This window comes from Embiotoca jacksoni, unplaced genomic scaffold, assembly GCF_022577435.1.
Source record: "Embiotoca jacksoni isolate LCO1_2020_lvr unplaced genomic scaffold, fEmbJac1.0.p SCAF_13, whole genome shotgun sequence".
Classification (NCBI taxonomy): Eukaryota; Metazoa; Chordata; class Actinopteri; family Embiotocidae; genus Embiotoca; species Embiotoca jacksoni.
In genome coordinates, this window is record NW_027185263.1 from 8,865,217 (window position 1) to 8,891,440 (window position 26,224).

Here is a 26,224-nt window from a genome sequence, read left to right on the forward strand (position 1 = left end):
GCTTCACTGTGACATCATAATGCTCTTCAAAAACACTTCACTGACCATTATTTCACACCGTAGCTCGGAAATAAAGCAAGATATTGTGACCCTATTTCACATTGGGTTGGATATTAAATTTGGCGATTGGACCCTGAAAATCTGTGGTAGTTGTTTCGATCTTCCGTTCTGTCGGGTTGAAGACGTTGGTGAAGCGTGAATTTATTTTCTCTTCGCGGCACATCCACATTTTATACATTGTCTGCTGTCATGGTTACAATTCCTTCTTCACCAGTCAAGTCTTCACTACATGTATTATATGAGTCTATAGACCGACATGGATGTAAACAGCAGCTCGAACTGGTTATCAGAGGCGTAGCGCTAATCTGTTATTTATTTTTTTCCGTGACTTTATCCCTGTGACTTCTCTATATGCCACATCTTCCTGGTTAAGCTGGCAGAGGACTATGTAGGCTGTCCAGTTCGTGCTCTGTTGTTTCTCCCTCTCCTCTGTCCTCTGGGATGGTTCAGTGCACTTGAGCCTTCGTCTAACCTATCGCACCATTGTTCCTCTTCCTCTCCTCTGCCTGTCTCCCTGCCACAGCCCACTGTCCTCACTTCACCCATCTGTGGCTTGCTGTCCGTCCCCCCGTCCCCCCCCACCCACCCCGCCCCCCTCCCCGTAGACTGCTGCCATTTAGTGCTCATCTGTATTCTAACTCTCGTCTCTCTTTCTGTCTCCTACATGAATGAGTGTGCTCTGGCTTTTGTTCAAAGGTTTATTCAATTCATTTGTTTCCCCCGTATCCCTTCATCCATTAAATAATATCCATCCCACCTGGGTTGTCCACCTCCACCTCCTTCCCCCTTTTTGTCTCTCTGCCTCCTGTTTCCTCCCTCTCTTCCCCGCTGCTCGGCTTTCATTCGCCAAACATAATGCCCAGCTGCCTCCATTAGCCCGTCTTCCTTTCGTAACCTTCTTCCCTCTTGAGGAAGATCAAAAAACAATCTCCTACATGCAACAAGGCTAATATGAACGCGTTTCCGTCATATCTCCATCTAGGTTTTCATTCATTACCGATGATCCTCTTCACAAGCAATTTGTCTTAGTAACCACCTACAAGTCAGAAGCGCCTCTCATGTGTGTGATCAGAATTCATTATCGGCTCGCATCTGCGAGAACATGTCAATACAAACACACTGAACCGTTCAGTAAGCATGTCCACTGTTTCCTCTGCTCTTGGTGTCCATGTTTGTTTTATAGGCCATCAGAGCATTTTTCTTGCTCTGTTCAGAGTGAGTATTTCACGGCAGAATAACTTGCCAACAAGGCCCCTCCCACCTCAAAGGCTCCTCCAAATGTGCTGTTCTTTTTTTCTAAATTAGAAGAAGGAGTATTTTGTTTAGTCCCCAGTTTCCCAAAATTCATTGTAATTCATTACTGTTGAAACAACACCAATTGTCCTAGATACACTTCACTTCAAGGAACTTGGCAGCTTGGCTGCTCGGAGAACTTGCCACAGTTGTTCTGTGGATTTAGGCTCTCTCAGTTGCCTCTGTCTCCTCATGTAATCCCAGACTGACTCAGTGATGCGAAGATCAGGACACTGTTAGGGCAACACCGTCTGTTACTGCACTCCTTGTTCTTTTTGTTGCTGAAGAGGTATGTGGGGTTATTTTCATGCTACAGAATGAATTTGTGACCAATCAGAGGCCTCCCCGATGGTAACGTGTGATGGGAGAATAAAGATCTCCTAAACTGCCTAAAGGTCTCAGCGCTTTACTTTCTTTAAGTGAAATGGCTTTATTTTTGCTACATTTAGGACATTTAGGACACGCTTTCTATAACTTCCGTTTTAACCTCCATATACGGGAATGCAACCCTCACCGAAAGTTATGTCTCAATCCTAACTGCTAGACTCATACCTGACCTTGTGGCGACTGGATTTTTTTTTTTTTTTAATCCATAAAGGGGAGGTACAGTAAGTCCTGATTCTATTGCCTCACACAGAGTGATTAAAACACACACTTGTCTATATTTTCTCCGTCCCAGAAGACAGACAGTGTAATTTGACACCTCCTCTTGCCCCAGTAGGCAGAGAGGAAGAGGTAGAAACAGACAGACAGGAGCGACGAGCGATGAACCAAACAGACAGCGCGACTCCTCTTAGCATCCCTATAATTATCATCTCTGCCTCGGCTCTGGCACACTGTCATCATGTTAACACTCTGCATTGTACATTAATCACTGGGCCGCAGCGACTGCCACACAAGCAAATACACACAGAAAGACACACACCCATGCTCTAATACACACACACGCACGCACACACACACACACACACACACACACACACGCACACGCACGTGCAGCTGAAGACAGGCGCACAAGGCAGGCTGGATGATTTCCCCTTCCCGCTGGTCTAAAATGGTAATGAGCTATAATGGGGCTGGGTTAATGAACAGATGAAGAGCAAAGTTTTGGGGATGAAGGAGGCAGGGAGGGTGTGTGAGCACCAACACATGGCTCATTTATCAGGAGTCTGTTCGTGTGTGTGTGTGTGTGTGTGTGTGTGTGTGTGTGTGTGTGTGTGTGTGTGTGTGTGTGTGTGTGTGTGTGTGTGTGTGTGTGCGCGCGTGCGCGTGTGTGTGTAAAATATCAGACCTCTGTGAGTCATATAGCTGTCACTCTTGAAACACCACAATAATTGCGTTTGGAAAGCAAGCCCAGAGAAGGTCAGGAATCATTTTTGCAGGGGACCTCAAGGTAAAACCAATTACAGCTGTGTTGATACATTAGCAATTCGGTGTTTTTCTTGCATGACTAAAGGTCAATATCAATCAAAAATAACATTAAAGCAATCGTTGGCTCGAGATCCATAAAATGTGAATTTTAATCTAACAGAACTGACGCGTTTCAAAATGCTCAGCTGTTACTGTGCTAGTGCTTTTCATTCAGGTGTCGTGACATGGTGTCACACACTTAATATCCACTCCTTCAGTGAGTCATCTTAGTCTACCTTGTTTGCAATTGAATGTAAACACTACAGACTCTGTATTTGTCTTATTTGGACACTATTTGAGTGGATGAATAAATAAAAGTGAAGGAATTAGTGGTTACCAAAAGAGTCCCTGACCAGCTCTGTCTGTATTGTCTTGGTGCCTGCAGAGTGTCGTGTGATGAAGTCAGTGGCCTACGGGAAGATGTCGGGCTCTCTGACCCGAAACTCCCCCAGGACTATCATCCAATCAGGACGCAAGTCCCCTGCATCCGGTAAGACAGTAAAATAAGTGTCTTTCTTCTTCTTGTGCCCTCCTTCTCTCTTCCTCTTGTTAATGGAGTTGAGCATTGTGCATCTACGTATCCTTGCGTCTGTGTGTTTATGTATGAACAACGTGTGCAGCGTCGCAGTCCTGGTTGTCATAGTTGAGATTTTTTTTTTTTTTTTTTTTTTTTTTTTTATCCCAACACTTCCTCATCCGATTGCTCAGGGTTCTCTAGCTCATTACTTAATCAGCGTCACAGCACAGTATGAGTAAACACCACAATGAAATCCGAGTTCTGCCGAGTGTCTGGCGGCGCGTGTGTGACTGCGTGAGCTCTGTCTGGTTGTGTGCAGAATATGAATTCAAATGAGAATGATTTCATAAGGGAGAGGAGAAAAATGCAAACAGGGATGAGAAGTAAGGGAAAAAAAGCGAGAGGGAGCGAGAGTGGAGATGAGAGGGAAAGAAGAGGGGCTGGTGACTCAATCCTGCAGCTCCCCACAAGCCGTTCCTCACCTGACATACTAATGAAATGATGATAGCTTCCACTGCTACTTGCTCTGTTGTTTGTGCCTGATGATCTGCCGGAAACAAAAACATGCACAAAAAGAGTATTATTTCGAACTGAATGCAGCTTTCATTGATGCACCAGTGTGTCTGTTGTGTGTGTGCAGCAAACACTCAGTCTGGCTCAGAGCTGGCGAGCACTTTGTGATTAGTTTAGAGCTTTAACAAATAACAGGTCATTATTTTCCTGATTGTACAGCTTGAGCTGTGTAAAACACCTGGTTATGCAACAGCGCATTTGACGTTTCATCCCTGTTGTAATTATTTTGTGGTTCGAGTATACAGAGATCTATTAGGCAGGGAGATGATTCAGGATGATGAAACATACAGAAACTTCCCAGGTCCACCTGCTGTTTGAGCACAGATGCACTTTAAAAAAAAAAAAAAATTTATGTTGGGAATATATTTTTTAAGACTCAAATCAGTCGTGTAGCATTACAAAATTAAAACTGACATTTGTTGATGTGTTTTGTTTTGAGCTGTGGAAGATGAAGTGAAGAAGAGTAGGGAGATAGATAGAGCTAGGGCGAGAAGAAAAAGTTCTGGATGGTGATGGCTTGAAAACTTTGGGGAAAAGGTTATGAGTGAGTCATACGCTATCTGATCTCGCTGGCTGCAGCAAGTCTAGAATGAAGGTGTATACTAATGTGTGTGTGTGTGCGTGTGTGCGTGTGTGCGTGTGTGTGTGTGCGTGCGTGCGTGCGTGTGTGCGTGCGTGTGTGCGTGTGTGTGTGTGTGTGTGTGTGTGTCTGTCTGTGTGTGTGAGAGGGAGCGAAAACAACAGGCAGAGACGGGGAGAGAGAGAGAAAAAAAAAGGTCTGACTCGTCTTGGTTGCCATGGAAACATAGCACAGTAGGAGCATGTAGCTACAGACACAATAGGTTGCGACAGCCATATATGGCAGTGACTTCCTGTGAAATGGCCTGCAGTGGCGCTGACTGACGCTCGGCACTCGCTCGGAACCCTGAGTCAGACCGTCCTGGCTTTTTCACTTCTGAGAAATGTTCCCCCCTCTGGGGCTGCTTCCGCTGCTTAACATAATCAAATGGTGCTGGGTTGCTGTTGACCGTTTTGTATCACATGGTGTTATCTCCCTGAGACATCGTCAGACGGAGGAGCTGAAAGTGGAGCGACAGCAGAAAATGAAAAATAACTGATGGATCCGCTGTTCGACCCCGACTGACCTTGTTGTTAGGTTTTTCACCCTAATGTTTGATATTACGCATCGTTCTTCACTTAAAAGCACAACATGCCTTCTTCCCTTGAGGGACAAATTGGCAGAGATTTTATAACAGTCAACAACAGCTGATACTGTGCGTGTATCCTGATGGCTCACAGAGGTGCCAGTTCTTTTAATGATGTGTATGTTTATGCATATAAAAAAAAGCCTTAGTGGGGAGTTCATTTGCTAAGGTGGTACCATCACCATCATTTGATACAATAAGTAGTGCGTGCCTCACATTTACACTTACTTGCAATTTAATCATTTAACATTTACTATGACGTAAGATTTTGGGATTGAAGTTTAATATTTGAGAAACAATAACGAATGTGTTTTTTTGCCAGAGCTGTTAAGGCAGGTTTCTGCACAGAATCAGATAAAACTCTGACTGAAATGAAAAAATAATTTGAATAATTGATTCATAATTTATCAAACAAATATACAAATATTCTGTTGTATATCTGTTATAGGCTTTTGTGTTGTTTTACGGACAAAACAAACAATTTAAAGATGTCACCTTTGGAAATGCTGATGTGTATTTTAATATATTCTGCATGTTTATGGGCTAAACCCTGAATCAGTGAATTAAATACAAATTAACAGATGTATCATTAGTGAAAATAATTCTTCCTTTCAATTCTAAAAACGACTAAACCCTTTATAAATATAACAGAAACAAACAGGAGAGGTGTGATTCCACCTTACATCATCAGCACATTCCTCGACATGTGGACAGCTTTGATTGAACAAGTGAATCTAGGAAGGACGGTCAGCTGCTGTCACTCAGTTAGCAGCTTTATTGGAAAAACTGATGTTTAATCTTGTGTCGCCGGGTCCTCTTTGAGTTTGCAGCTTTTCTAATATCAAGGCTGAAGTTAGTGTTATGAAGTGTGATATGTCCCCCAGCTGTCTAAACAGAGCTGACAAGAACACCAAGAGTTAATATCTTGCATAACAGTGCTATTCACCTTAAGTGCTGGTGCTCATGTCCAATCTCCACCAGTGTATCCTGTTTGCTTCACTGTGGGAGTTGTATTGATGTAGAAATCGAATGTGGTTTTAAGTCCAATAACTGTGCAGAATAAGCATTTGACTGATAATTCTAAGATAATTATATTCATATTTGCATCCGCTGGTTGTTTAATTCCACCTGATGTCTAAATCAATTTGACTGTAGGTGTCGGCTATTTAGCCATTTCGAAACCAGCTCCAGTATATTCATATTATTTATTTTCCAAACTGTCAGAACACAATAATGACCTTCTACAAGTTTCAAACCTAGCTGGAGGTCTTCAGGTGTTCTGAAAGCAGCCTTGAAAATCCCATGTTAATTTTTCATTCAGCCAACACAGACATAAAATAATTCTCCATCACATTTAATAAGCTGAACCAAAGGAGCTGCACAGAGCAGATGTGAAGTGTGAATTATCTCTGAGACCGTGGAAGAGAGAGAGGGCGAGCGAGAATAGGATGTAACACAACACGCGTGCTGTCAAACACCACCTGGTGTCCTTCTGTTTGTCTGTCTCCTCATTGTGTGTGTTTGCAGCTGAGACCTTGACACCACTGAGGAGCAGAGGTGTGTGTGAGGGACAGACAGAGAGACAGCTGCACACTCGAACACAAAGAGTGCGAACGGAAGGTGTTATACTGTAAAAATCATTGAAAAGTTGAAATATTTACAGAATAAAAATGATTCACCACCCTGACACATTTTCATGTTTGACACAGGTCAACAAATAAGAAGCTTTAAATGTCAAAGTAAAAAAAAAAAAGACCTTTTCAAAGTGATCTCAATGAATTCATTAACAGATATTTAATGAAATACTTCATGCCAGTGGTTGGGAGAGGCAGTGTGTTTTCCTTTATAGTTACAGTATCTGCTTCTTAATTGATTGATAACGTTTGACAATTATAAGTTGAAAGGTACAGATCATTTAACAGCTTTTCACACATCTCGTCAAATTATGGTCATTACCCACCTACATTCTAACTAATCAAAATTTAACTAATTAATCTAAGTTAACCTAATTTTTCAAAATGTTATATGATAATTTGATAGTGTTTAACACAGAAATCTACCTTTGATATTGTTGCATAGTCTTGAAACAATCTAAAAAAGGACAATTGTTAAGGTATTGAACTTAAAACTTCAAATTTTGCAAAGCATGTAATATCTGACAGAAACAAACACGATAACAATCATTTATTGTGTTTGGTACGGTGTAGATAAAGTAAAAACATTTGTATTATAAGTTGTGGATCACACTCAAAAGTAGTCAGATGATGGAGCGAAAAGGAGAGTGAAACTTTTGAGTCTTGTGTTTTGCTTTTTATCAGACTAGGTAAACACATTGTCTTGTCAAGTCTGTTGCAAGAACACGAGCCTTCTGAGAAATATGCTGAATCAATTCAGAGATGCAATAATAACAAACAACTGCTCAGTCTGCTTCCCCTCTCATTCTGAACTCTCCTTATTTATTGTTATTGAAAAACATCAAAGCTTTAAGACATACGTATTGTATATTTGTCAGGTGAATCATACTGCAGGTCTGTCTTGCTGATGAATCATAATTAGACAAAAATCCAATAATTTGATATAATCAAGCGGCATCAAAGTGAATACAAATTTTGATAAAATACAGAGTTTTATGATTTCAGTTTTTGTTGAAAGATATTCTCTCATAATGTGGAAGGTCTGATTTGGCTGTAGTTCCTCAGTTGTGTGTGGGCAGGTTGCTGCCTGACATTGTCATCACTTGAGTTTCATTCTGAGATGATGTCACAACCCCGGCTGAGTGCCTATACACACAGACCCAAAATAATGTGAGAAAACAATTTGCACTCGTACATAGTTTCTCCCCCAATCTCGCCATCTGCCTCTCTGCTCTCCTCCGATGCCTCACATTATCTAAAATTAACAGAGGAGTGCAGATGGTGTCAGAAAGCATCACTCTGATACTTCAGGGTCTCACCTTTCTCTTTCTGTCACGAGTAACTCTGCATGATTGGAAAGACTTCATGGTGAGGGCAGCTGCCCTGCAGGCTCCAGAGGATCTTCTGCTGGCTGCGGCACTCTCTGAAGTGCGATCGCATGACTTGTGCAGCCTTTTCTTCTTCTATAAAAAAAAACCGACGCATGAAATGTACTTTCTGAAAACTGATAAGCAAAGGGAGCATAACATCGAGAGAACAAACCAAAAACACAAGAAAACAAATTCATGACTGAGGCAGTATTGATATTTGCACTAAAAGCATAATGACACATGCCGCCAGGCAGCTTTGTGTTTATGAAACAACAGTGTATTAACACTTGAAAGAAAAAGGCCCCTTTTCCACGCTTTTTGTTCAATTGTGGAGGAGAAATTGTCCCACAACTTGTCAGGAGACACAGTTCTCTGCTAAACGTACCGATTTCGCATGCTGAATTCCCCATAATACATCTGGACAACCCTCACAAAACATGCATGAACTTCATTATGTCATCTGTTTATATTAAGAACCATATGTGTTTGTTTTTATACATGCTCTATTTTGACTCTACAGTGTGTGAATGATGATGTTTGGGTCTTAGAATAAAGGTGTGATGATGGAAAAATAATTTGAAATACAAAGGATGTAAGGTTGTGACTGGTCAATAGGACTCCTTAATAAGTCTTATCCATACAGCTTGCAGCACTCCATCCATCCATCCATCCATCCATCCATCCATCCATCTATCTGCAGCTTATCCAGGGTCGGGTCACAGTGGGAGCAGGTTGAGCAAGTTAGCCCAGACTTCCCTCTCCCCAGGAATGTTTTCCAGCTCCTGCTGGGGGATCCCAAGCCCCTTCCAGGCTGGATGTATAATTCCTGCTGTGCGTTCCGGGTCTACCCCAGGTCTCCTGCCAGTTGAACGTGGCTGGAAAACCACCAATCCAGCAAGGAAGCATCCTAATCACATTCCCAAACCACCTTCACCGGCTCCTATCAATGTGAAGGCACAGTGGCTCTACTCTGAGCTCCCTCCAGATGTCAGAGCTCCTTACCCTATCTCTGAGACTGATCCCGGCCACCCTGCAGAGCAAACTCATTTCAGCTGCTTGTATCCGCTATCTAATTTTTTTTGGTCAAAGTTCATGACCATCGGTGAAAGTGACTTGTAAATTGAAAGCTTTGCTTTTCGGCTTATCTCTGTCTTTACTAAAATGGTCCAGCACAGCACCCGCTTTACTGATGATGCGGTATGGGTCTGCCTGCCAATCTTACGCTCCATCCTACTCTCGCTCATGAACACCCCCGAATTACTTAAACTCCTTCACTTGGGTCAGGAACTTCATCCCAACCTGGAGGGAGTAATCTATCATTTTCCAACAGAGAATTATGGCTTCAGACTTTGAGATGCTGATTCTGGAGACACTACAGGACTATCACCTCCAGATACGCCACCGGGCTGCTCACCTTCACACTAATGCGGATGCCCTGTCAAGACGCCCCTGCAAAGCAGAAGAGTGCTGGTACTTGCCAGCGCATTGAGGACCGTGACACAGCAGCTCCAGTGGTGGCAGCCCTGCACACCAACGGTCCCTCACGCGGTGACAATGCTTCCCCAGCAATGGCCGACGATGACAGTCTGGATGCCATTGATAGCCAACAACTACAACGAGACCATAGCCAAGACCCCATCCTCTCTCTCTCTCTCTCTCTCTCTCTCTCTCTCTCTCTCTCTCTCTCTCTCTCTCTCTCTCTCTCGTATGGAATTGGGTGAGGGCTCGCCAACGACCAACATGGCGAGCAGTATCTGCACCGGACCATGAGACCAAAGTCACCATAAAGTCACTGAGAGGTTGGATGTCAGACGGACCGCTTAGTGGGGAAAAGAACTGCAGCCACAGGACTGTCATACAGAACACTGAACACCTTCCAGCGAGTGGGCGGGAGCTTCAGATGTGGTGTAACTGCCCCAAAGTATTACCTTGTCGCACTTTTCACAGCAGCTAGCTGAAGGACTTTCGCTCAATACTGGACCAATTTCAAAACCAGTCGTACCCATTTCCAAAGTTTATTTCTAACTTAACTTTTCACAGTGCCATCAACAGCTCAGCGTTAACTAGCCCAATACTTTAGTCGATAATCAAATATCTGCAAAACTAATGCCATTTTCATCAGTTTACCAGCTTGACTTTGAGTTAGGTATGAGTGCTTGCTGGCATTGCTGTGCCTTGTACAGTCTCAGAGATCTGCCCACATGTTTGAAGACACTTGTTTTCTACTCTGGCACTGAAATTGCTTGAGTCATACCACTATTTCAACTGTATGTAAAAGGCTTCATTAAACAAAAAAATATCAGAACTGCTGTCAGGCCGCTAGTAGCCTAATTTTCGCTTCATATCTCCTCTATGTATTCCACGCTCACAGTAAAACCATGTTATGACTTTCTTTTAAATTGAATTTTCTATCACAGTATATAGCCAATGGATCAACCAGCACATCACGCAGCTGGACACAGGCACACACATGTGGTACTTTTCCATATTCATCGCGAGCACATCTTCCTTGTGAAGTTTTTGCAACCTAACACTTACTGTGCTTAACACAGTAGGTGTGAGAGAAGCTGAAACACACCATCTTTTGTGGCTGCATTGCATTCTGGCCAGATTGATATCTCTCTCTCCTTAGCGGGTCTCTTCATGGGCGAGTGTGAATGCAAGACGAGTCCAGAAGGAATCCATTATGCGTTACATACATTCGCTTGACTGACACAAAGCAATTTATGTCCTGTAGACGTCACACTGGGAGGATTCAGGATCCGGGTTCAGATTTTGCTTAGGTTTGACACATGGACAGAAGGACCCAGGTATAATCAATCTAGCAAGAGCTGCTTCACACTCCTGTTGACTGATCTTTTTTTTAAAAAAAAAAAAAAACATATACCACTGATGTTTCAGATTATTGAACATGTTTCTGCCTTAAACATTCAAGTGGGTTTTAAAAAAAATACTTCAACATGATCTCTTAGCTTGGCCAGAGAAGAGCACCCCTGAACTGCAGTGCATGCTGGCACTATAGCTGTTGCCTCGGGTAAAATTTCAGTTCAGAAATTGCAGCATTTCTTTTTCTCGAGGATGTTTGGACAACTGACAACAGAGCTCTCAGAATCCATGTAGGACAGGATGCCCCTTCACCGCTCCAGTCTCCTCGGATGACTTAATGTACTACTGTATATTCGTCATTCTTTCTATCGGCATTAATCTGTCCTCGCAGTTTCTCTTCAAATTCACATATCAACCTAATTTTGTTGGCGTAGGAGAGGCCACTGCCAAAATATCAACATTATACATGTTTCTGTATTTACCCTTCTCTCTTCTCTCTCATCTGAATTCTTTCAATTTAAATCGATTCAATTTGCTTTATTGACATGATATTTTAGATTAAACATGTTGCCAAAGCAGAAATTCTTATATAAATAATAAAATAGAAATGTTCCAATGATAAAATAAAAAAAAAAGATGGAAAACAGAAGGAGATATTTAAAATAGAATAAAATCTTACATTGAAACATTCCTTGCTTTGTGACATGCATTAATGCATTTTTTTTTTTACTGTTGTTTTATTGCTTTCCTGTACCTATAATGCTGCCGTAGCGAAAAAAGAAGTCTTCTTTAAATTGTTTTTTTTTATTTTGAGCAGAAATTAAATTTTAGTTTCGACATCTCCTGTTCACCAAAGAACTCCAATTCTCTCTCTCTTTTTTTTCTTTTTTTCTAGCAACTGTGTTTTATGGCAACCAGTTTCAATGGCAAGTTCATGATCACTAATTATTCTCACTCACTGTCTCAAATCGAATTTGCTTTATTGGCACGGATGTTAGGTTAACAATGTTGCCATGTAGAAGATGGTACAGAAGATAATACCGTTCATCATTTCTACAATAATATTTACATATATGTCATCACTATTATAATGACATATATGCCATCATCTGAAACGTGTAACCCTGTTACATCAATAACAACAAACCACACCACAAGACGGTGCTTTCATTATAACGCAGTCCAAAGAGACAGAGGATAACAAATGCGAAAAAGAGAAATTACTATCATGTAAAATAACAGATAAACAACAGATACAATCTCGCTTTATTTCTCTCTCATTCTTTCTCTCTCTCTCTCTCATTATTTCTCTCTCTCGCTCTCTCTGTCTCTCGCTCTCTCTCTCTCTTTCCCGGTGCGCGTCAGAGTTTGCGCAAGCAGCCTCTCCGCCTCTCCTTGTAGTACAGCGCTGCTCCGTCTCCCATTCACCACACTTTACTATCACACTCGGACGGAGAGCGAACAAAGGTGCTAAAGGTGCTGCTGTTTTTTTCCCTCTTCTCCTCTTCAACCCACTGAGGACTATCACTGTGTTTTTCGTCATGCTGGAAGTGGAAGGTAGGAAAGCGCCCCCCCCTCCAAAACGGCATTTTCCGCCGGCTTTTATGTTGTCGTTTTCCGCGTCAACTTTATGCTCCTGCTCGGATTATCTGCGGATATACGCGGGTTGCTTCGACTCACCGGGTCACCACGGGTGTGACTTTGAATACCTACCGACTTCGCGAAGTGTCATGTTGTGATTTTTGTAGTAAGGAGTCACTGAGGGACGTCTTTTAATGTTAATGCTTCTCGTTGCGTAACTGGGAGGAGTGCCCGTCTGTGCGCGTAACGCAGATGCTGGATTTCATCAATGGAGATGTTCAGTAATGGCTTAAACAATAGCACTTTTGTTTCATGTCATATTTCATCGGGTTTTTTTTTTTTCTATTTGGAAAATAAAAACACTTGTGTGGTGCAGCTGGAGCTATTTCAGTCTTGTGTGTGCTTTATCGCTGTTGTCTTTAATAATTCAGAGTTCTTTGATCTCAGCAGAGAATATACAGTGAGGGTTTTACTTATCTGCTTTGCCAAGAAAATAGACCGTAAGTAGCCTAGATAGAGACTATATAATAAAATATTGTTTACATGCAGCAATCCCTTAAACTGTAGGCTAATGTAAAAAAAAAAAAAAAAAAAAAAAAAGGCTCAGAGATGGCAGTATGGAAAATATTACACAAAAAGAGGGCTGGGAAGTGGCAGAAAATAACAAATCTTGTGACTTTTTAATTTTTTAAATTTTTTTAATTATACCCTTTTTGTTGTAAAAAAAAAATAAATATATATATATATATATATATAAATATGCTGAAGGTAGTCTTGACATCTACCTCCAGTTGGGCTCAATTTTGCTGAATTTCTGTTGAGGACCACTCAGTTGTTACAATTTTTGTATTCTCCTTGCAGTGTCTTGTTGCCAAGAAACAATGTTTCCAGTGAGATGAAAATCGGGGCTTATGTTTTGCTGCAGGTTAACGACGATGCCGTCACGCTTTCTTTTTTTTTTTTAACGAATCTTTTCTTTCTTTTTCCTTTTGCCTGACCACACACAGTAATCGGGTGCAACGTTGGTTAATGTAATGTTCTTGTTTAATGAGATGATGCCGCCGGGTTTTTTTTTTTGTGTGTGTGCTGTGCTGCAGCTGGGAAAGTAGACTGAGCTGCAGGTCACAAGTGCACTGACAAGGGGGATCTGGTTGAAAATGAGGACAGACTGGTGCTGTGTTGACTCCCAGCCATGCACTCAAACCTAGGAACACGCTGTAATTATTCAGTGCACATATGTTTTAAGGTTTAGGTAACTGGCTAAGGGCAGTCAGAGCAACGGGATTTGTCAGTATTTTGGCTGAAGTGAAGAGTAGTGTGGATTTCAGTGTTCTTTTTTTTCTTTTTTTCTCCCTTTCGCTCCCTCTTGTCCTCCTCCTCCTCCTCCTCTGCCTCATTCATGTGAATGGATAGATGCTGAGGGCGGAAGTGTAGGCTGCTGCAAGACACTAATATAACTGTTCTGGAATACATGCAGTCACAGTTAAAGGATCATCTATTTCAATATTTCTCTACCAGCTTCTTCCCTCTCGTCCAACCTGCTCCATTTTCGCTCGTTTTCTCCCCTCCAGTGAACGGGACGCCGGCCAGTCAGCTGTCCACTCCTCATTCGGGAAAATCTCCCAGCCCCTCCCCGACCAGCCCGGGCAGCCTCAGCCGACGCCGGGTAAGACAAGAACACACAGGCATACACAGACACACACACACACACACACACACACACACACACACACACACACACACACACACACACACACACACACAAAATCACCCCGTAGCATTTAGTGGCATTAAATCACAAAATCTAAAATATATTCCTTCTATGTTCTTAGGAAAAGGACAAAGCCCTGACTGAGAATAGACCGACTACATCTTAGAGTCGCTAGAATACGAAGAAACCACAACATCATGACATCTTTAGTGTCTCCGAAATGGGTGGGGCGTTGACCTTTGACCTCACCCAGTGCTGCTGTGGGAATCCAAGAGTGGCAGGCTAATGTTAGGATCCGTGTTAGTGGTTTTCAAAAGCAACTCCTCCTTTTAATGCTCATATTTTTTGTTGCATTTCCAGACATGCTGACCCTTAGCTCTTTGTTCCTCACGGAGAACTCTATCTGCCTTTGATAGCCCAACAATGAACGATGCTATCACTGACTCATAGAGATCACTTGATCCGTCAGTCACTAATTTGTGCAATATCTCCAGCTAAAGGTTTGACTGACTGGTTTTGTGAGCAGCCTGCTTCGATCTTCAAGTCTCTTTTTATTTTGCAAAAATTTGTTTGAATCCTCTTGTTACCCACCAAGCAGTGCGTTGTGTTGCATTTTAGCGTCTTTCAGCAGACAACAAAAAAAAAGACGCTGTCAGCTAACTTAAAATTCTTTTTTTTTTTTTTTTTTTCTTTTTTTTTATCAGGTCACTTTGTACATGTCTGCTCATGTAAATGATTTAGAAACACATTTTATACTAGCACATTTGATTATGTCAGCCATTTTGGTTTTTGTCAGGTATTCTGGGCTGGATTAAAAAAAAAAAAAAACCTGTTAAAAGAGCTAAACTAAGAATCCTGATGTGTTGTTTTTTTTGTAACTAACGGGAGAGAGAAGATCTTGGATGCAGCCGCATGACGTGCACTGCACAGCTCGTAGTTACGATTGATGAAATACTACTACGCAGAGCAGGAGCATGCAACTCTTATCTGGAAAACCTTGAATTTCACATTAGACACCCTGAGTTCATGTTCAGGGTGTGCGTGTGCGTGTGTGTGTGTGTGTGTGTGCGTGTGTGCGTGTGCGTGCGTGAGTGCTTAAAATCACAGTATTTGTTAATCCGGGCCTTGACAGTGACGATGGTGAGCTCTTAATATCAGCTTCCATCCTAATCCGACTCCGTCTTCCCTTTGATTTGCTGGAACTCCAAGCCTGCTGTTGATTTGGTTCCTTCTCCCTCGTAAACAAACGATCACACGCTCAGTTCACCTCGACTTCGCACGTTCAGACGCAGCAGCGTGTGTTTGAATCTGCCGTGTATTTGCGTGGGCCTCCGCTTGCACGTGACTTGTGGTTTTTTTTCCTCAAGCGTACTGACTGAAACTCGCCGCACTTGGGTTCCACTTTTCTGCCCGACAGCAGCGAGGCAGCTGTGATTTATTGTGTGGTTATTCAGCTATTTATTTATGCAGGCACTTGGGATTTTTTTTTTTTTTTTTTTTTTTTTTAGGGAAGAAAAGGCAAGAATGTGATTGGAGTCAATACCTTTTAATAGGACAAGGAGAATTGAATGGTTTGTGAATCATTTCTGTACATAAATATTTGTGTGTCTGTGCGAGTGAGTGACTGTAACGCTAAAATCAGCACGGCATAAAGAATTCATCTCCTGGGCTTTCTAGATTCAGTCTTGTGCTACCCCGAGGCCCTCAGGCCTCTGAATCCATCAGTGATATGGTTTTATTGATGTGATATGAAGGTCAGCCAGAGCAACAGGAGCGCATCAGATTTGGGTTGTAGCATCTGAGGACAGAACGGGGTGCAACAGAGGCTCCACATTCGTCTGTAGAATGGAACTGGGTCACCATAGATTACAGTGTTCGAAGGGAGCGGGTTGGCGTGCGCACACATATATAAACTCTCTCTTCCTTTCTGTCCTCCTCTCTCTGAATGAATACACGTGGGGCATTTAATGTAGACGATTGCAGCACTCTGCTTTTTCCTTCGAAAAGTATTTCAGACACATGCTAAAAAGACGATGTTGCAGAGGTGAACGAGGGTCAGTCCAATGTTATGAGAAATGGGAAGACAAAATTTCCTCTCCAAATTGCTTGTCTTTTTGCCTCCGTTCACTTTTCTTGTTGAGACGTTAGCCTTCGCAAATTGGCTTTGTGCAATTTGGACCTCACCGATAACGCAGTTAAATTCTAGTTTGACGTAACACAAGTTGAGTGTGTATTTCTCAAAGAGAGATTATTCCAGGTTTTGTACTTGCTGACACTCTGTACTTAGCCTACAATGGCTTGACTGGAAGGAAGGAAGGAAGGAAGGAAAGAAGGAAGGAAGGAAGCCTCCCAGCCTATTCTCTTTGTTCTCCACTCTGCAGCTTCGCACTCTTCAGCCATATTACGATGTAATTCTCCCCTCTACGTCTTACTTTTTCTATCCTTGTTCCCTGTTAGTGATTCCCTTCTTGGTCCCTTCCCTCCCTGACAGTTTCTAATTTCTCTTCTCACGCCATCTCCCAGCCATTCTCACGTACCCACACCCTTCCTCCTCTCGCTTCCTCATATGAAAGGGTGTTAACTTCACAGGGAGAAATTACATTCCATCATTTCCCTTGTAAATGAATTCTAAGCTTCTTTTAGAAGTAGGCACCGAGTCTGAGGCACATTTTCTGTCCTCCTTTGTCACCTCTGTGTAAACATGGATCAATAATCATAAATGTAGGATACACATACACACACACACACACACACACACACACACACACACACACACACACACACACACACACACATAGAGATCCCCTCTGTTGGTATGCTTGATAGGCAAGTGAATACATTCCTCACATTCTAACCGAACCGTGACTCAGAAATAATCCTTTTCCTTGAACCTGAATTTTGTCATCTTTTGAAATTCCCGCCAATAAAGCACTGAAAGTTGCTAAAAGTAGTTTAAATCAAATAAGTCCATTTCCTAAGCAGCCACAGTCTCAGTGAACCGCTATCGGTGTTGCATTTAAACAGTTCACCTCACTGAACCCTGCATTTAAACACTGAGAGGCACTCTGCTGACTGAAGTAGGTTGCTCACACAGCTGAGACCATCACAACCTATTTTCCCCGAGCAGAGCGTACCTACATAACATCCCACCGTGGCTTTTTCTTCCCCCTTTTCACACATGCAAAAATGTAAGCACACAGACGTGCACACATCTTCTGCACGCAGAATCACTTAAACGCTCCTGCGTACTTCAGAAAACACACCTTTCAACGTGAAATCTGCATTTGCGCACATTGCGGTAGGCAAAAGCTAGACGCGCACTTGCACGTGTTGTGTGTTTTATACATTTGGGGCACACTATGAACCATTTTTATGAATTACCAACAGACGCATGAAAGAGTGATCTACATTCACAAAGTCATCCATCCCCTTCCTCCTCCCCTTTGCACTTCTTCTAGTCCTTTCGGAGCCGCCCGCCTGACCAATAGCACCCCAAGATCTCCATATTCATTTTTGCTGTAATATTTTATATTAAACCCTACAGGCACATATCCCGCACAGGCACACACCTTGAACTTAGTTTTCTGTCAATATCTGCTCCGAAACGCGAACAGGTGAATTGAATGAGCTGGCGAGGTCACAGCTCTTCTCCGTCTCTTCGCTCCATTAGGTGTGAAAAAACATAAGCAGGCAAATAAATCATAAAAAAAAAAAAAAAAATCAGACAATGCATGGGCGAGACAAACAGAAGGTCCGGGCAGCAGCAGCAGCAGCAGCTGTGACACAGTCAGGTAGCTGTTTGTGTGAGTGGACGAGAGAAAGGAAAGCGCTAATTGTCATCCGTAGTATGTCACCTTCATCCTTCTCTCCCAATTTAGTCATTCACGCCCATAATCCATTGAATTGCATGCTCCATCTCTCATTCTTATCGTCCATATTTTGTGTTGGGTGATTCATTATTAAGTTATTTGTGTGTGTGTGTGTGTGTGTGTGTGTGTGTGTGTGTGTGTGTGTGTGTGTGTGTGTGTGTGAGTGAATGAGTGAGTGAGTGAGAGAGAGAGAGAGAGAGAGAGTGTGCACTGACTGAAGAAGACAGTTTGCATTATGAACCTCTAATTGTTGTCTCATTCATCCATGTAAGTGTATTGTTACTAAAGATTGTATTTGTTTTTTTGTTGGTTGTAATATATTTCCTATTTCATGTTGTGTTCATGTCATTAGATGGCTCGTCCAATTTTGTTTCTATGAATGCCAAAAAGACTGGTTGCGCCACATGAAAGAAAAAAAAAACTATGGAAGTGCTGCAATTTCAAATCTTAAAAGTGGTTTTTGGAACATTTTATTACTTTAAATGATATGAGTCCCTTTCATATTCAGATCTTTACTGCGTCTAAAAAATCTCACATTTGCACTTCCATTTACAAACATAAAAGATATTTAAACATGAACATTTTCTCGGGCAAACTATGTTGATAACTTGGTCTATCATCGACATATTGTGTTCTTGTCATGTAAGGCTGCCAGCTCTTCTTGGTTCATTTGTTTCTGTTTGTGTTTTCTTTGCTAAATGTATTAATTTCCATTTGTTGAAATCCTCATTAAATTCATTGTCATTTCATTTTCATTTTGTGTTCTTTATTGTCATGCTCCTCATTTCAATTCTGCTGATTCACTGCTGTTCCTCATCATCACTATGATAACTGTGAAGATGATGATTGTCTCCATATACAAATGCATTAGTTCTTCTTTATTAAATGTATCTCCAGTATGCAGAGCAGAACAGCTGTTACATCACAAACACAGTCCCAGAGGTGTGTTTATCTCCCATGTTGTCCCATTGCTTCTCTTCTGAAAATTATTTTCTGGGGGTGGGGAAGCCGAAGTCTCCCTCCCCCTTTTTTTTTTTTTTTTTTTTTTTTAACTTTCCCTGCAATATTTAATCACATTTCTGTATTTTTCTGGGATTGCGGTCTCTTAAGGGATTGTGATTAGAAACCCTTACTGCGTCCAACTGGCAGAGCAGAAAGACAGAATCCCCAAACACTGTTGATCCCTTCAGATGACAGTCAAGTAGATTATGTTTTCTATCTGTCTAGACACCAAAAAGGAGTCAAGAAATATCATCTCCTGATACCTTGCGTACTTATAAGAGACAGAACAGGAAGATGGGACCAAACAGAGCTCCCCATTTCCATCAAATCTTATTAGATTTTTCCACCGAAGCACGCGCTATAATAATAATAAATCGTGCTTTTTGCTGGATATGACATGACAGTGAAAGTGACAAGAAACACAGCCGGAGAGGAGTTTTGGCTCCCCCAGCTGAAGAGCACGGAGAGAAAGAGGGCTTCAGGATGTGTCGTAATCAGATTCAAACGGGCATGGAGGACAAAGCTAGCATTACACTTAAGTTGGTTATGTAAATGTGTGGTGCATTTTTAATGCTCCGTTCTACAGCTGACCGACTTCCTTTTCAACTACAGAGATGAACCATTATTTCTGCAGCTGCACGTGTACTTTTAAGATGATGCTCCACATTTAAGGTCAAAGGCGGACATCCTGTTTAAATCCTATTTATGCGCTGTCCAGTATTCAGTCGCTGAGTGTTGCCCTTCCAGGTTTGAAGAGCAGTCGCTCCAGCCATGATGTAAAAAGGTTTGTCAGTGTATTTTTTAGTGCTGTGACTCATAGCTAGAGCCAAAGTGTACAGACGTAGAGCTAGGAATAGTGTATGTCGTATTGTGCAACGGGGAGAAAGCTGGATGGTTTAACAATAACAAAAGACAGCTCCTGCCAAATCTCATGATCAATATCAACCAGACCAGACTCCATACATCTTTCTTTCTGTCTCTTCTCCCCCTACACACACACACACACACACACACACACACACACACACACACACACACACACACACACACACACACCTCTCACTGTCTGTCTTTCCCTCACTTTCTCACTCTGTCTGTCACTCCATCTGTCTCATAGTTTTTCACACAGGAAAAAAAAAAAAGACACAATCTTCATAGAAGGTTGAACCCGCCTCCCAGCCCGCAGACAGGAAATGGCCATATATAGGCTTTCTGTCTCCACACTGGAAGTCTCATAAGCTGCAGTTCTCCTGCTCTGTGAGCAGTTTCCATAGCAACAGTATTTTGTTTCCCTCTGTGGCAGGAAGAGCGAGTTCAGAATGAGCGAACGAGTAGAGGACAGGTCTGGATGCACGATAAGGGCACAGGGGAGGCAAATATATGAGTCGGGGCGAGCAAAATATAAGAGCAGAATAACAATGTTTTTTGAGATAAAGCACGGGAAGGGTCATCGGCTTTATGGGTATTAAGTGGGTTTTCTTGTTCCGGGATGAGTGCCCAAAACAAAAAAAACAACATTACATAAACCAAATTCAACCTGACTCACAGCTACATTCACCCAGGTGGTTTTTGGGGTCACAGCAGCACAGATGAGTAAAAGAGCTGACAGCTACTTGGGCAGAGATATGGGGTAGGATCAGTTCTGTAAATAGTTTTCAGATCTCAGTCATTATAATAAATAACTTTTTCCACTCTCAGTCATGACAGAAAGCTCTCCAGGATGTACAAACGTCCTGCTTTCATACTACGATAAAGCAAATGAATAAATGCTGATATGGTCTGACTGTTGTGGAAAACACTCTCGATATGTGATTTAAGTCGACACAGTTTTCAGAGCCTTTTTGTGTACTTTTAATATACCATAATAATGTACTGCTTAATACTTTGATCGGCAAATTTTGCCTCCTTTCACATATCACCACATATCATTATCACAATGATGGCCAGTATCCATTAGTTCAGCAACACATTTTAGAGCTTATCTCCTATAAAAAAAAAAAAAAGAAGGGCCAGACTGATGGATGTAAGAATTAGACTGCACATTATGAATTCATGAGAGAGCATCAAAAGTATGTCTGGCTGCACCTGCGTTGAACTGAGAGATAAAAGAAACTTGTGTCATCTGCTCACCAACGTTAATATAAAAGCAATCACTGATCGTCTCCTTGAGTTGAACGTCTCAGGACAGACGCACGTGATGATTGGCTCATCGATGACACGCATAACGCAGATCATTTTGTTAATAATTCACGTCAGCCAGGGGGCTCCACTTATATTTTAGAGGAACTGCGATGGCGTCCACTTGCATCACTGGTCAGGCTGAGTATTCCAGCTGCACCTGTGGGGGAAAAAAAAAAAAGACCTGTGAGGCCAGAGAGAAGGAGATTCAGCCAAAAGGAGAAAAAAAAGATAGATACTGAGCTTCACTTTACAAATGATGCGCAATAAAACTGTCCAAATGTAAAAGAATCTGAAGCCAGCAGCGTATTTAGGAGAAGAGGAGCGCAGAGAGATGGACAGGAGGGGAGACAAGAACCAAAATACAAGAGGGGTAGATTCTCATTTACAGTCCTGACTAGATCCTCGCTCCCCATCCCTGTTGCTTCCATGACAACCAGACAGAAGGTTACAAGGTGCAGGGCATAATGAGTTTTTGTCTTTAGATAGATGCAGACACCTCATCTCAGCCACTCTCCTTCACTTTAATGACGCTCCTCCTCACTAACCGGATGAGGGGCAGTTTTTTTTAATCTGCCCCTTATTAGACTCACCGAAACCTGTGATTTCATGTTTTATTAAAGGTAGTTATGAGGAGTGGAGGGAGGATGCAACTAGAAATGAATCGCTTCAGGTTTAGGAGTGAATGGAGAGGAGCTAATTTGGATGCTGTCGTCTGTCCAATGTGGACACACACACACACACACACACACACACACACACACACACACACACACACACACGCACACACACACACACAAGGAGGGTTTGCTAAAAAGAGGTTTATATTCAGATCAGCAGCTTAAGTAAATGTGCTCTGGCTCTTTTCATGAGCGGAGTATACACACAACACAGGGCAGCACATTACAGCAGACACACATGCAAACAAAGACAGACGTAAGGATGTTCAGAGGATGAGACGAGTTGCCCCTTTGAATATTTTTGGTCATCCTTATTAGTTTTGACAATGATGGTAGCAGAAGGGACCGTGATTGCATTTTGTTGGGTGTGAAGTGGATTACAAACTATTTTGGGTAACACTAAACTGCCTCCCTCTTTTCCTCCTGCCGTCCTGCCCTCTTTCTGTCCCGTGTTTTGTAGGGGTCCGAGGGTTCTTCCACCTCTCTGTCTTCCGCTAAAGTTTCCAGCTCTGTGGAAGATGGAGATGGACTCGTTCTTGAAGGTGAGGAAAATGTCACAAGAACTATCCCATCTGTTGGCAGGGGCCTTGTACTTGCAAATATCATGCATGTCTGAATCATGTTCATGACCTTTGATGCATCTCGGTCTCCCGTCTCCGTCTGATTTGTACATCCTGTTCTCAGCCCCCCCCCCTCCCTTTTCTCACACCCTTCCCCTCCTCCGGAGTCTTTCTCCATCACTCTCTGACGACATAAACAATGCCTTTTAAAAGGCTAGCAAATTATGAATTGGAAACATTATGATGGAAATGAGTCAATGATGTAAAGAATTAACTTGAATAATCTGTTTTAATTTGAGGCAAGTCACTCCAATATCATGTGGCATTTTCATCTTCACTTAGAGAGAGTCCAGACAACCTTTTCAAATGTTATAAATCAATTCCTGAATTAATATTTAACCGAGCATTGATTGCATATATTTGCATTTTTATTTGTCAGTTGGTTCTGCATGTACTTTTACATTTGCCAGCTTGATTAACATTTACAGAGAACTCTGCGGAGCCTCGGTGTGACGCAGTGTCGACCGTGGGATGTAAAGAGAGCCCTCAGTGGATCAGAGTCTTAGTTTGAAATGATTTATAACTGATGATTAATCTGTTTACTTTGCAAGTACTTTACAGTTTGTTTAGATGTAAATATTTGTATTAATCCCATATTCATGTTCAGCTACATACCGTATCAATTAATTAGCCATAATAGTTGCCACAGCCTACGCTTTGAGAGACTCTCTATGTCCTCCTCTGTAAATACAATGAATCCTTGTCAGCCTGGGAAAAGGTTGCAAATCACTGAACTAGTTTAGATTCTTGAGGCCCTCAAGCTGCTCTAAATCTCTCACTTTCTTCCCTGCAGCTGAGGTTCAAGTCGATGAGGTTCCAGCTGTGCCGTCCTACATATCAGACCGCTACAAGGTGGGGCGGATGTTAGGTGATGGGAACTTCGCAGTTGTCCGGGAATGTGTGGAGCACTCCACGGGACGGGAGTACGCTCTGAAGATCATCAACAAGGGCAAATGCAGAGGCAAGGTAAACAAACGTCCACGATATGCAACTCCCAGAGCAAAAGTGTACTGTGCAAGTTGGCTCCTCTCAAGTTTCTTGGTTTAAATGTAAGATTACTTGCGTTGAACACTGCTCAAGTACAAAAATGGCTATTTTCAAGACCCCTTTGAATGCCTTTCCAATATGAATAGAACTAAAAAAAAATAAAAATAAAAAATAAAAAAAAGCTCTACGCAATCATGTTTTTGGTAATTGAATTCTGTTTCATTAGCTCAAGACATTAAAGAAATATAAAAATCATAGAATTTGAAATAACATGGATCCCTTCCACTATATTTTTAGGCTGGTGTGGCTGAAAATCGGGTTTTCTCAGTGGGTTAAATTAGCACCTTGCTGCAGTGATGTAGAAGTGTACTACTGTTTGTGTCAGTACTCCATGACATCACAGTTTGAATACGATTATATAGCGCATGTCTGACATTACTTAACACGCCGACAGAGGTGTGACAAACCGGACATGTTCAACCAGAGAGGACAGTGAAGCTTTTCATCCATATGTTAACTTACTCTTTATTCCTTTAATCAACTTGTTTCACTCGGCTATGAAATAATTATTGTTATTTTTTTACCAGGAGCACATGATCCAGAACGAGGTTGCTATCCTTCGCAGGGTCAAACATCCAAATATCGTCTTACTCATCGAGGAGGTGGACACTTACAACGAGCTTTACCTGGTCATGGAGTTGGTCAAGGTGCGTGGCCGTGTTTGTATACCGCAGCTAAATATTTATTCTTAATGTGCTCGTGAGCCATCTGCTTTGGTCGGGGACAGGCTGGGGCATCTTGCCAAACTGAGATAACGATAGATACATTCATTTTTTTTTTTTTTTTATGATTGTGATGATTATTTCAAATTTGAGGCGAGCAGAGAGGCAGAAATGGTGACAGAGACAGAAGAGCAACATTCGACCAGTGAAGCAAATGATGAATTCCAACCCGTCACACAGTATGGGATCGGGAGAATCGGTCTCTGGCCCCGAGCGCTCGTGTGTCCACATTCTTCATTCTCTCTCTCGCTCCCCGAGTCGAGAAATGTTTGTGCATAATTCAGGAGCCAGGAATGTGATCCATCTGTTCGTGCCGTGGTTTGGAGTACTACAGAATATAGATGAGAGGCAATCTGTGAGCGTACGTGTGAGCATGTCCAAAGTAGGAGGATCGAGAGGAGGCTGTGGATGAATGAGGTGGAAAGGGTGCACTGCCAGAGTGACAGGGATGAGAGAGGGAGGCAGACGGATAGAGGCTTTGAAAGGGGGGAGGTGATGGATAAGAGGAGAGAGATGTAGTGTACCCATATTTTAGTGTCCTTTTGCCTGGTTCTGTTTTGGGCTCGGTCCATTAGTTTAAATTAAGGGAGAACTTAACAGACAAAAATGTCGCTACTTTCTGTCAGTTTTAGTAAGGCCAAGTGAAATATTTGATGTTGAGGAGGAACTTAACGGGCTGATTTACACCACATTTAACATCTTGTGGGATGTTAGTAAGGCTTCATAGACTGTATAAAAAAAAGTGGACGTAGCTTCCAGGTCTGAAAAACACGATGATGCGGAAGTTCCTTAAACTGCAATACCACCAAGGGCCACTAGGGGTTGGCCCCAAAAAGCCTCCGGCTCCATAGACTCTCGTTCAACTTCTCTCGTGAAATAATCAAGTCAATACATTTTTTCCACAAGTTATTATGGTGTTGTTGGGTAAAGTCTCTCCTTCTTATTAGTTTTCTGGTGGTCCATCTGAAAAGAGTCCCATCATTGATTAGAAATTAGGGGTCAAAAAGCTGTGTTTTTTTTTTTTTTTTGAGGTGGGGTGGGGGGGGGGGGGGACGTGTGTGTTTGATTGACAGGCCTGTGGTGCGGTCAGGTTTCCGCCCTCGGTGGGCAAGGGGTAGTGTCCTCAGGTTTCCCATCGGATTGAGTCGAAATCCACCGCTAGCTCCTTCTCAGCTCGACCAAATATGGTCACTCAGCGAGCAAGATATTGCCGGCCAAATACCGAACTTGAAGGGTGACTTCAGTGTCGGTTGCCGCTTGGACTGACCTCAGTAAAGCTCCCGTAACGGAGTGGGAGAAAATCCCTGCAGCCAGGTTCTGAAATTTTACGGAAAGCATCCAAATTTATGGCAGTATATTACTTATTTATATTATAGAGTTTTAATATGAGATTTTACATGTAACGTCTGAATGTCCATATACTGTCTGCAACATAGTGGAGGTAGAGAAGTGCAGAAGCATTGGTTTGAGGCTGAGCTGTGTCGTTTGACAGCGCTCATATTTAAACAAGTGTCGCTGCGCAGGTCGGACCCTGACTGTGCGTGATCCTGTGCTGGACGACACAGAGAGACATTCAGCCCTATTTTAAGCCTCTGTTCCACTTCGTCCACTCAGGGAGAGAGACACGGGTGGGGGGGGGGGGGGGGATGAGAGAGAGGTACAGCGGGAGGCAGCCGAGGTTCAGACAGAATGAAAAACGTGAGAAAGTGAGACCGAGCTGTGGAAGTATTAACAGGAAAAATTCAAATAAATGGGAAATATTAAAGATGGGCGAGGAGATGTTTCAACCAAGGTGAGGAATCGGGACACAGTTTATCCCTCCAGCTGCTGAGCGGACAAAAAAAAAAAAAAAAAGCCCTCGCTAGTAAATTTAGTTTGTAGCTGGAAATTATTCTTCACAGAAAGGATGAGCAACTGGGAAATGTC

At 42.3% G+C, this 26,224-nt stretch overlaps 1 protein-coding gene across 4 annotated transcripts in view; it reads left to right on the top strand.

Moving 5' to 3' along the window:
• The window catches only part of dclk1a (doublecortin-like kinase 1a), a 48,880-nt gene that overhangs the window by 18,748 nt on the left and 3,908 nt on the right, over positions 1–26,224 (top strand). For 2 of the 4 annotated variants that reach the window (XM_069146275.1, XM_069146276.1), the window contains exons 5-9: positions 3,149–3,253; positions 14,041–14,135; positions 22,370–22,451; positions 23,323–23,495; positions 24,104–24,223. In XM_069146275.1, coding sequence (XP_069002376.1) covers positions 3,149–3,253; positions 14,041–14,135; positions 22,370–22,451; positions 23,323–23,495; positions 24,104–24,223 — 575 coding nt within the window. Of the gene's footprint in view, positions 1–3,148; positions 3,254–12,280; positions 12,446–14,040; positions 14,136–14,301; positions 15,034–22,369; positions 22,452–23,322; positions 23,496–24,103; positions 24,224–26,224 lie in introns of those variants that run through there. The other 2 variants (XM_069146277.1, XM_069146278.1) reach the window with 2 other exon arrangements.